Source organism: Amphimedon queenslandica, unplaced genomic scaffold (assembly GCF_000090795.2).
Source record: "Amphimedon queenslandica unplaced genomic scaffold, v1.1 AMPQUscaffold_13342, whole genome shotgun sequence".
Taxonomy (NCBI): domain Eukaryota; kingdom Metazoa; phylum Porifera; class Demospongiae; order Haplosclerida; family Niphatidae; genus Amphimedon; species Amphimedon queenslandica.
The window spans coordinates 1,651-13,902 of NW_003546422.1; the positions used below are offsets into that span (position 1 = coordinate 1,651).

At 36.0% G+C, this 12,252-nt stretch overlaps 1 protein-coding gene and 1 long non-coding RNA gene across 2 annotated transcripts in view; both read left to right on the top strand.

Moving 5' to 3' along the window:
- Positions 1-8,936: 8,936 nt before the first annotated feature.
- LOC100631492 (uncharacterized protein KIAA1109-like) overlaps positions 8,937-12,252 on the top strand; it is a 41,124-nt gene continuing 37,808 nt past the window's right edge. Inside the window, exon 1 of the mRNA XM_003387499.3 lies at positions 8,937-9,151. Coding sequence (XP_003387547.3) covers positions 9,049-9,151 — 103 coding nt within the window. The 5' untranslated portion in view covers positions 8,937-9,048. The remainder of the gene's footprint in view (positions 9,152-12,252) is intronic.
- LOC109582963 (uncharacterized) lies at positions 10,518-11,617 on the top strand. Its single transcript, XR_002185297.1, has 2 exons — positions 10,518-11,330; positions 11,397-11,617. It is a non-coding gene; the product is annotated as an uncharacterized LOC109582963 (long non-coding RNA).

Below are 12,252 nucleotides of genomic sequence, written 5' to 3' on the forward strand. Positions count from 1 at the left end.
TATTTTAAGAGATTTTTGCTGTCAACCCACAGGGATACAAATAAAACCACAGGGAGTGTTACAAATGAAAGCTGTGTTACATCACATTTGTAACCACAGGCGGTGCCTTTGATATGCCCACTCACTATTATACAAGTATATTATTGACTGTTAAAAAGTCTATTGCATGTATTTGTTGTACTTACCATACTAGAGTAGGTTAGTATGAAGCAATTGGCTTGAATTTATTCTTCCTTTATGTCATAAGCTTAACTTAACTTCATCAAGATGGGCTACTATTTGAAAAATATTATTTCATATATTAATATTTATATATGTGCATCATTGGTGACATATCTTTATAAATACATTCTTGTAGCTTGACATACAAGAGCAGGACCCAGCCCAAGACTTACATTTCTTGCAGTAATGTTGAATCCAGAGTTCTTTTACTTAGCCTGGCTGAAATCAGTGAAACCCTGCTTTGTTGTGCTATTTCTCTGCTTTGGATAATGTACCAATATTTATCCTGATTTCCAAAAATGTTAGTTTTTTTTGAATTAACAAAGTAAAAATCAATTAAATCACCAATTCACCATCATTGTGAATGTCTGGCACTCTGGCCAGCCTGGCCTCACTGCAAGTGGCATTCATTTTTTATTCCTTTGAGCACGCTCAATTTTGTTATTATGGACCGCACCTAGTTTAATTGTCGCCATGATTTGTATATCAATTTGTTATTATAATTTTATGAAAAAAAGTGACAACAGATAAAGCATACATTATTACTCTAGTGCAGTATTGAGTGAAGTTGGAGGAGATTAATTAAACATTATTATTCACGTAAATTGTACTAAGATTGATTTCACCAAGGACCAGTCTACTGTAGAAGCCTACAGAGTAATGCAACTATTTATAATGCAACAATAATGTAACGACAACAATTTAGTAATGCAACAATAATGCTGGGCAGTTACTGATACAAAAGCTTTCATGCAAAAATTATAGAGAGAATGCTGCTATGATCTGACTTGCTTTGTGTTGCTAAGGTGTGGTTCAAATTAATCGCCACCTACATAGTAATGCCAGTTGTGAAGTTGCTGATAAAGATGCTTCATTTTTTATACTAATACGCAGTTCAAGACACAATAATTAGGTTTTATTTGTGGTATACAAACTTGACAGTAAGAATCTAAAGTTTACAAGACTCTGGCAGCTCTTTATGGAGAACAGCACCTTGTGTAAACTGTTGCAGAAAGCGATGTTTGAGGTACCATATCTTAGGAATGAAGAATTTAAGACAAATATCTGACATTTAAAATCAATAAAAACTTTCAATCTATCGTTTGATGTGTTCTATTGCATTATTACCTTTGTCATGAGAGAGCTGCTTATAAATCAGACAAGATCTTTCAACATTGCTGGCCCATGCTGCCTTTGAGAAGATGGATAAAGAAGAATACTGACAAAAACAACTTTTTCTAAGTGTTTTAGTTAATAGTGGGACTCCTCAAGACCTAGCAAAGAGAAAGAGGGGTTTGAAAACAGAGAAGAAGACGCCATCTTGCAAACACACACACACACACACACACACACACACACACACTGGCAAGACGATTGCAGTATCCTTGCTTATATGCCTACGGCGTGGACGAGAGCAATGAGATTGTCATTTTCGTGTGCTTTGCTAACCTGGCTAGGGTTAGGGGTCTCAATAAAGGTCCAAAAGCATGAGACTGGCCAAGTTGTAAGCAATTGACCTTGTGTCTGTCTTGGATGATAGAGGAAGTCATGGAAGTGCCTGTGACTATTGTGGATGGGTATTATAGGCATCTATATTTGTTTTTCAATGCCCTATTTTTGAGGTTGTGAAGACATTTTATTTAAAATGGTGTGCCATAACAAACTCGTTGAGACCCTTTTAGTTCATCACTGACCCCATGCATTTTGGGAGTTAGTTTCTTGAACACTCCCTTGGATGGGATTGTATGTGTATATCTACTTTAAACATGGTCAGCTTTAAAGGAGTTAGCACATCCACGCATGGTCATCATGCATGTCATTTGTTTTGGAATTTTTTATGGCACCCCTCAAAATGGTCATGACCCACTGGTCCTGGGATGCCAATTGCGAAAGAAGAGTGACAAAAAATTACTTCCTTTTTTTTACCTATTTTAGACAGTGACCACTTTTGACCAAGGTTTTTTAAAGATGAATGTTTAGATATCTGCCTGTTGTCCCTAAAATCACTTTATGGTGGATTGGATTTTGGGCACAGTTTTTGCTTTCTTCAAGTAGTTAAGCTGCCTTTTTTGTTGATTTGTTGAACTAACTGTTGATGTTGCTTTTGTAGCTGGCAAAGTTATTTGCTTTATCATTGACTTAAGCTTACTAGGATGCTTTGTATACAATGCAATGCTAAAATGCTAAGCAATGGATTGTAAGGAAGAAAACTTTGTAGGTAGTTTGATGGTAGTATTACTTTGCTACTATCAAGAGTACATAGTATTAGCTAATGCTTATTAGTTTTTATAGTGTTACTCCCAGAAAAATACTGTGGTTCCTTCTAATCAGTTGTACTGTAATAGCAAGTGCTGAAAAGCTGTCAAAGAAGTTCAGGATGCTTCTCGTGGCTGTCTAGTTTTAAAGTTTATCTGTACTATCACTCTCTGCTTTTAGAAGCTCATTTGTAGGACATGCATTCTACTTTGGAGCTACTGTCTCCTGCAGATCATGGCTATTGCATTGCGCATGCTTAAAGAAAGATAAAAATTGTATATGCAAAAGCAGAGTAACTGCAAAGTAGATACTTAGCTTTTTTATTGTACTGTATGTATATTGTCTATAACTCCTGATTTTTAAGAAAGAAGTCATTAATTTCAGGAGACAAAGTGTAGAAAATCACCAGTAAATGTTGCAGGAGTATAAGGTTAATTTGATCATATTCTCAGCTCACTTTTATTACTGTCTAAAGACACAAGTTTTGACTTTGAATTGTGAAAAGTTGTACATGTCACATATTTTAGATGAATAAGTTTAACATTCAGACAGGGTCCAAATCACCTTTTGGATATGATGGCAAAAAGCAACTATAAACTCTGTTCCTTTTTGTGACTCTTCACATGGGCATTTCAGTTACAATGCATGTTACTAGAAATAAAAAATTTTTGAACAAAAGAAAATGAAGTAGGGTTGAACGTACAAAAGAATTGAAACAAGACTCATTAGGGTTACTCAATTCATACCGTACAATGTCAGTACTACCAACATCTTAACCCTACATTGCAGCTTTAGTGCCAAATATTGTGAAAACAATCTCGTCAATAAAAAAGCTCTGCAATGTAGGGTTAAGATGTTGGTAGTACTGACATTGTATGGTATGAATTGAGTAACCCTACTGAGTCTTGTTTCCATTCTTTTGTACATTCAACCCTACTTCATTTTATTTTTGTCAAAAATTTTTTCTTTCTAGTTTCCATCATTTTAAAAATTCAACAAATGTATGCACTTGCACAATAAAAAGAACAAGATACAGAGTACATAACTAGTCATAAATAATCAAATTTCCTTGATTAAACACTGTCGGACCATATCCACAGCATGCTATCTTAAACAGTAGTCAAGTAAAGAGTGCTTTTAGACACAATTTCTCAAAAAAAAGAGTGAGTGTGGTTTAACTATCGACAGTTATTTTAATTTATAAAATTTTACAGAAAGTGATGAGCAATGCTCTGAATATAACATAAAAATTATTTAAAGTGTTTGTAAATTGGTTACTATTGGTCAAGTGGAGTATGTATTGCCAAATGAATGAGGTGCTGCTGCAATGTTTTAATTCCCATTGTAGCCCTCCATTAGCTTTTAAGAATGCTCCCTTGACACCAGGTCATGGATTGGTCCAGCCAAGACCATTACAACTGTACTGGTATTATGCATATGGATAAGGAAGGCGACCAACTAAACAAAAATCAGAGAAAAATATGTACAGTTTTGACTATAAGACAATATAATTAAAGGTAATTATGTAATACTGTATAGCCAGAAAATTTGGTGAAGAATTACATTTGTGTAAGTTGGTGGATTACTTGCTTCCAGAGGTCCATCTGCAATGCATCAGCTTGATTATCAGTCTATCATTAATCAACTCTGAAAGCTCTTCATTTACCTTCATACTTTTGTGTGTACTAATTAGTGACAAATAAATTGATATCACATCTAAATTTAGTGTAATACCTACTCTGGCTTTGTCTTCGGCTCAGTCAGCTATTACATGTATTTATGATTACAACAAGGCATAAATTACACATTACAGTCAATTTACATGACTACTGTACCTTAAGATAAGTTAAGAAGAAGGAAAACTGAAGTGAAAGCCATACAATGAATGATTATTCTAAGTTAACGTCCTACTTAGGCTACTGTACTGAGCATGCTCAGAAGACAGCATGCTATTCAAAATGGCATCTACCAGTTAATCCATGACTGCTTGGGCCAGAGAACACAATTTTTCCTTGATTTTGCTCACCTGTATTTGATGAGTGACTGCACTTCTTACACTACAATGCAAGAGAATGGTGTAAAAATCATTCTTCTGTGATTGATATCCTTGGAGGAGTTTTGACTGATAGAAAGAAGAAGAAGAAAAAGAAGAAGAAGAAGCAGAAACCTGAATGGAATACGCACGCATGCATGCATTCATGCACCCCGTAAAACCATACTTATCAATATTTTCAGCTCTTTTTGCTGGTTCCCAAGTCTTCTAAAGGTAATGGAAAGCTCATCTAGGCTCTCAAGTAAGAAATAAAGTTAGATTATCCCAGAGAAATGAGCAAGAATAGCTCAATTTGGGCAGCCATTTTGACCAACTCAACCCTACTAACCAAGCTCTACCGCTTGACAATATACTATGCATTAACATCCCGTGTAATAATATTTATACTCTACTTAGACAAAACCACAGTGTCACATCTGTTTAGCCACAGTTAACAAGTGATTTGTTTCATTACATTTGAAGTAAGTACTTGATGCAAACAGTGTAACATCTGAATTGTTACACTCTTAACTCAAATAATGAATAATAATTGAATAAGACTGAAGGAATGATTAAATGAGAGTTTGAGAAAACAACTTATTGCTCATACAAGTTAATAACACAGTTCTGCAATTGACCAGTAAAAATTGCACTGCCATCTATTTCTGTCTTTACTTCTCCTTTCTGCCGTTCCTTGTCCATTTCTTTCTTTGTTCCACCTTTGTCTTCTTTCTCCTCTGGGACCATTGAATTTAGAATATATGTTGTATTGTGCTCCTGTTCAATTGAAGTGTGCTCATAGCTACGCAATCCTGCTAAACTGTGATGTCCTTTAACCTCTTGAATAACTTTTTCAGGAACATTGTGAGAAAATAGTCGTGTAGCTGAGATAGCTCTTAGTCAATGATTGGTGTTCCGAATACTTGTCCCTGATTGTTCGGAAATTCTAGGAAGTATATTCTGTAATGTGTTCACACCAACTGGTACATTAATATACCATGACTGACCCTCATTGACCTATGGCCTAGGTCGTAGATAAAATGCTACAGGATCTTGTGGTAACTTGGAGAAATAGAAATCGAGCATTTTGACCAAACACGATTGCGATTCAGGTATAGCATAACACTTGACAGCTTTTGTCTTTCCATGAATATCCTTAAAGCGATGTTGATTATTTTTGGCAATGTAATGTATTCCACATTTTGATAACACGTGTTTGCGTCATAAATAGTAGTGCTTGGAGGATAACGTGTAAACTGCTCTTTCTTGAGATCACGCTGCTCCTGTCCTCCATGAAGCGAAAAATACAACCTAATATAGAAGAAGACCATGTTTTGAAGACCAACTGGGTTAACAAAAGAAAACACACCTTTTCTCAACATACGTTTTTCATCCTCTTCTGTTATTACAGCTGCTGACTTCTTTTCAGCACCTAATCCTTGTGCATGTAAAGAGCTAAACAAGGTATCTAGTGTGTTATGAAGTTCTCGAAACCTTTAATCAGCTCTGTCTAAAAAATTAAAAGGCACTCCATTTGACTTACAAATCCGATGGAGCACATAAAGCAAGAGGTAAATTGATTTAGGAGGGTACTGAGCACCATTCTCTTGTTGGGTCTCCATTACATATCTACACAGCCACTTGCACAATAATGGAGCATCATGTGATGAAAGGAGGTCTTGAGGAACAGTTTCTTCAAATTTAGATCTCAGTTTTACCCATTCTGAGAAATTGTTCATGGACCATCTATTGTTCCTTGATGTATTCTCGGGAATGATCCCTTTGGCAGCAACCTCTGTATCCTTGTTGGGGATACTTTGAAACCTCTCCACTGGAACCAGTTTCTTTCAGGCAATGACAAATAGGACTTTATTTTCACAGGTTCCTCCTCAGGTTCCTTGTCTGAGTCTTCCTCATGAACCAAGTCAGGCTCAAAAGTGGCTAGGTTTAAATTTTCTTTGTCAGTGGCGACACTTTCATCTGGCATACTTTGTGTTCTCTTAGGCTTCCTAGACAAAGATTTTCGTTTTCTCTTCTTAGGAAACTCTTCAGCAGGTGAAGGCACATCTTGCTGAGGATTCAAGGGATAGAAAAACCAGTCTCCTTACTCTTGGCCATTTTCGACAAAACGTGGAAATGAATCGAGCATGCGCACTTCACAACTTATGTGGGCCAGGGTTTCTTTGATGTTAATGCATGGCAATAACAAAACAATTAATATATGGCTCCGAGTGTAACATCGGATCACTCGCTTCCGGTCTCGTGGCTAATAATAGAGCACTCGGCCTTCGCCCTCGTACTCTATTTTTAGGCACTCGACCAGAACCTCGTCTGTACAAATCCGATGTTACACTCAGAGCCATATATTAACTATTACTTGTCCAATGTCTTAAAACTTTTATTCAGTAAAAAAAAATTTAGAACAAATAAGGCAAATTAATGAATTTATTTATTATAAATTTTAAAAAGCAAGTCCTATGCAAAATTTGTTATCCTCAAAAAAGAACCTCAATTTGGGAACCTTTCAGATAAGGACATCATGATATTTGGGACTGTAACTGGCACATAAACACTATTTTAGCCAACCTGTCAGTAAAGGACCACTTGTCTTTACTTAGTGTATGATATGCCAGCCATTGAGGCCACTGATATAAAATTCATATTATCCCATTACTGAGGTGGGCTTGGTGCATGCAGGGGTTTCTTTACTTACAATAATTTTATTCTTGTGTGTGCATGATAATATTCACATGGACTATTGCTAAAACTTTATTAATATTAATTTTTTGTGACTGGAAGTGACAAAAGGCATCATTTGGCAGGTAATCTAGGCAATGAAAATGGTCGACTTGCACAGTTCAGTTGAACTAATTTTTTGGGATACAGTTTTAATTATTGTTTTGTTAATTTTTGCAATCAGTGTTCAAAAAACACTTAAAATTTGATACATTTTTACTTTGAAGATAAATTTAGTTAACCACCAAATGTTACCTTCCAGTCACATTTATGAAGTCTTTCCTTCATGCTGTGTGTAAGATTCTTGTATCACACCAGTTTCAAGCTACCCTCTTGTTTCATAATGCTTTGATGTTATGCAAGTACATGTATAAATTGGTATATATTCTCTTCAGTTGGCGATACAGTAGCATGTAACCACACATAATTGTAAAAGCCCTTAATCTTTGAAAGAGGCACCAGCTGTTAATTTTTAAAATATCTTTTAGTCAAACCTCTCTAAAACGAACCCCCAATTAGCGGACACCTCTCTATAGTGTACAGTTACTCTTGTCCCGGCCATAAGGCCATTGGGTAATGTATAAAAGAACCTCTGTATAGGGGAACCTTTCTATTCTGTATAACAGAACCTCTCTATTCTGTATAACAGAGCCTCTCTATTCTGTATAACGGACGACATTTACTGTCCCCATACATCTACACATGTACAGATTAACCTCCAACGGACAAACACAGCCCACACAACAGACTTTCTAATTAACGTGCATCAAGAAAATGGCGGATTTTCTTGGTTTGATTAGCATGAGATAACCTCCGATTTAAGCACACCTCCGTATAAAGTACAGTGATGGCTGGCCCATAGGTGTCCGTCTTAGAGAGGTTTGACTGTAATGATCTCTAAAAAAGCTCTATTTTAATCTCAAAAAATGATACTATGAAAACCAGTGATAAGCAATGCAACAGAGCACTTGGACTTCAAGATATCTTCGGGTTGTCTCGCAAGCAAGACCATTCCCCAGCCTACAGTCATTAGAGTGGATGGCAGTGGTCTATTCCAATGACTGTAGGCTGGGGAACCATTTGGATAACGGAATAGTCCTTAGGTGACTTGTCATTGTCAGTCTAAGACTGTTTACAATGGCACTGCCACCAGCTATTGTGTGTAGTTGACCATAGCCCATTGAGTGTTGAGTAGTGTTTTTGGGTGCAAAGGGCTTTGCAAGGCCGGGCTTTCAGCAAATCAGCCTCGAAATTAGTGAGCTGTCATGTATAACTCCTAATCTGTCAGAATTAGGTGGGTTTGGATCATTTTATTCACTGGTAATTAACTACATGGCTCTTCAGTTATAAACTGAAGCGATGCTTCTTTGAAGTTCTTTAGACGAGGAGGACTGCGGCTTGTTGAGGTAGCCTTTTTCTCTTCTTGCCATGTGCTAGGTTATAAGCTACTGCGCATGCGTATAACGTGATCTGCCCATTCAAATTGATGTATATTACCTATAACATGCCTACTCGGGCTGTATCTGACTTGCAGGCACCTCCTACTTGGGTGCTATGCACCCTTGTGGTTGGTGCCTGTAAATCAAATACAGCCCTCCTAGGCATAATATATCTATTACATACGAGTTTTATTGTGTTGTTTGCCAATTGAACTGTCATTGAAAAATTGTTATCTGATAGAGATTACAGTATCTTTTATTTGTTTAGTGATCCCTGTGGTGGAAAGCTTGTTGTTAACATTTGATTGGCGACGTCTTAATGATATAACTTGGTTTCGAAAATGTTGGTATCACAATGGCTTGATGGAAGCATTATTTACAGGACACAAACCAAGTGATGATGGTCAACAAGTTGATGTGCACAGAAGTTTTGATTTACCTTTGGAAAGAAATGACTCAAGTGAAGGTAAATTGTTATAATTTTGTATGTACATAGTGTTATGTTTTGTCGTTTTATCTGCTTAGTCATATAAGTAATTTTAAACTGCCCTTCTGGATTGCAAAATGATATTTTGTTTAATTTAAAGTATAACACAATCTTTTATTACATTCAATCTGTGTTATTTGCCTTTCATGCTATGTGAAGTATGAGGCAACATCAGTACATTGTTGGGTGTGGAAATAAATAAACCAAGACAGCTTTTTGTCCTAATGTTATGTCCATTAAGCATCAAGAGTTGCATAAGTTTCTTCCTCTGGGTTCTCCTTTTCGAAATATGAGTTGTGGCAATGTTTATTATCACTTCCATTGAAATTGAGTGTAAATTCAATGTGATCTTATATAGTTGTTTGTGCTACCACAAATTGTGCCACGTCTAGCATTTGTTTTAGGAGGCCAGATTCAATAAATAGAGTCTGGTTTTACGCCTAAAATAATTAAAAAAGAAAAAAACAAGATCAAGTAGGATTCTGGAGCAAATTCATAAAAAGTAACGGAAAAAAGGACAAGTAGGATTTTGAATAACCAGCGAAAATGTGTAATGCAAATCCTACTCTCATGATGCAAATTCTACTCTACATTGTACTTTCAATATTATTATGTAAAAAATTAAGGATCACTTTGTACTGTAGAGTAGAATTTGTGTCACGAGACTAGGATTTTCATTGCATATTTTTATTGGTCATTCAAAATCATACTTGCCCTTGTTTCCGTTACTTTTTAAAAAATTTGTTCTTGAATGCTACTCAACCTTGTTTTTTAAATTTTTAATGTTCTTTTTGTTGATTTTTAATTATATTTGTAATAATAATTATTTCAGATAATGCCCATTGCTATTGCGGTGAATAGTTTATGCTAAAGGACTGAATTCAGTACTGATCAGTGTTTAGTGAAAGCGCACTGAAGTATCACATAATGATAAATTTGGCACAAGTCCTGAATCAAGAAGCATTGACAGTACTTATCTTTGCAATCTTGTCCTGGTGGCTGTTGTTCTGTTGAGTTCATGATTGCATGACATTAATTAATTTTTGTTTTGTGTATTCTAAAATAAATGAATTAATCACACATAATAAAACAATCTTATTACCCAAGACACGCGTAGGCGTGATCGAGGGTGAAGCAGTCATCCTGTCTGTGTATGTGTGTGTGTGTGTGTTTGCTTGACCTTCACTTTTGAGCTAACACTGCTTTCTTGTCTAGTTCTGGAGAGTCTTATAATCAACACAGGCTCTAGAAAAACTTATTCTTTGTCTTGGGAATGCTTGATTTGTTGAGGGTATGCCCTTTAGTGCTCTTGTTCAAGATTAATTACCTTCTATTAGCTGAAACTGAAAATCTCAACTAAGTATTGCAGTTCAATCAAGCAGAGCTAGATAAAACTCATAAAAGAAATTGCAGCTCTAACTTCTGTGAGCATGCGTGACCACACCCAATTTTAGAGCACACGTTCCTTTTCATTAACAAAACAGCGGAATGAAGTAAGCTGGGCTTGGGGTAATAGAGAGACGGCAACTTTTTTTTTATTGTTAGAGTTATTGGAAAAGTGGTGGACCTACACATGGACAGTTGATGTAGGATAGTGTAAAAGTTAGCCTTGTAGCATTGATCAAAGATCATGATACCCCTTCTTAACTAATTGACAGGAGATGTTGATGATGACTTAAGGTTGGTTCACAGTATTATGCTAGTCCTGACGTTACGTTGATGCTGGAATCGAATCTGGTTCGATTCCAGTGGAATGCATGCGTCAAAAGGTCAAATTGCCCACACTTTGATTAAAAATTGATGGTATGTTAGCCTAGCGTCATATTGTGAACCAGTCTTAAGATGAGAAAAATAGCAGAACAAAACAGCCGATTTGCCAATTTTTGATTTTATTTTGAGACAAGGTTGAGAGCCACGCTAGTGGTACCAATAAATTTTCTTGTCAAGATAAGGTTCTCTAAGAAGTCTGCTAAGCATAGAAGGTCGTTTTCCTGGTACAGTAAGGCCGCAAAAGTCGTGGCAGCCATTTTGTTTTGGGGTGAATCCTACTTTGTAACGCTGCTGTGTTACTGATATTATCTGGTGCTTGTCTGGCAAAATTCAGTCCACCCAAGAAAGCCACTGTTATCAAGGTTACATTAAAAACGCCATTGCCACGGTAAGTCTATTATCAAGAGTGAAACATACTGAGCTTTTACACCATTCTTTATGACTGCACCTGCAGACTGAATTGTCTTCATCTAATTCTCTGATAGCGAGACAGTTATGCAAATAAAAAAACGTCTGGCCCTCTCTCTCTTTTGAAATAATGTGCATGGATTTTCAGGTGAATTCAGCTGCCAACTTCAGTACTGCTGAAAAAAATCAAAATTGAAAGTACTTTATTGCTTAATTTTGTTGATGTCAGTAAGCAAGTTTATTAAAATCACTTAATTTATTACTGAGGCTAGTATTGTGGTATGTTGGTGTGTTTATAGCAGGCCTGGGGCCAATTACAGATAAATGTAATCTATTGCTATTACTATTACTTGTAAATTTTCGCTATTATATTACTATTACTATTACAGCCTATTTTCAAAGTAATCTATTACTATTACTATTACATTATGGTATATTACTATTACAATTACTATCACAATACGTTATAGTGTGTAACAGATTATTAGTAATGATTTATTTTAAGTTAAGTCTAAGATATTAGTTTTTAATGAAGAATAATTATTAGTCTAGGAGGTGTCTATTGCATTTTATTGCAATAAGCTTCTAAAAAACGGCATTTGTCATTGAGCACCTATTGGGCCTGATGATTTTCCCAGCTATACTAAATAATCTTTCAACTGGAGCTGATGATGCTGGTATTGATAAGTAGTGCTTTGCCATCTTTGATAGTTTGGGAAATCTGGATTTATTTAGCTTCCAAAAGTCAAGTGGATGAATATCTTCAGGCAATGCTGTCTCTGATAAATATGAATCAACTTCAGATTCCTCAGCAGGTGATGATGTACTTGTACTTGGTATTGGTAAGTAACTGAAGAGCCTGCTTCTCTTTGGCTGTGGCTGTTCTGCTGTGTCTGTGTATC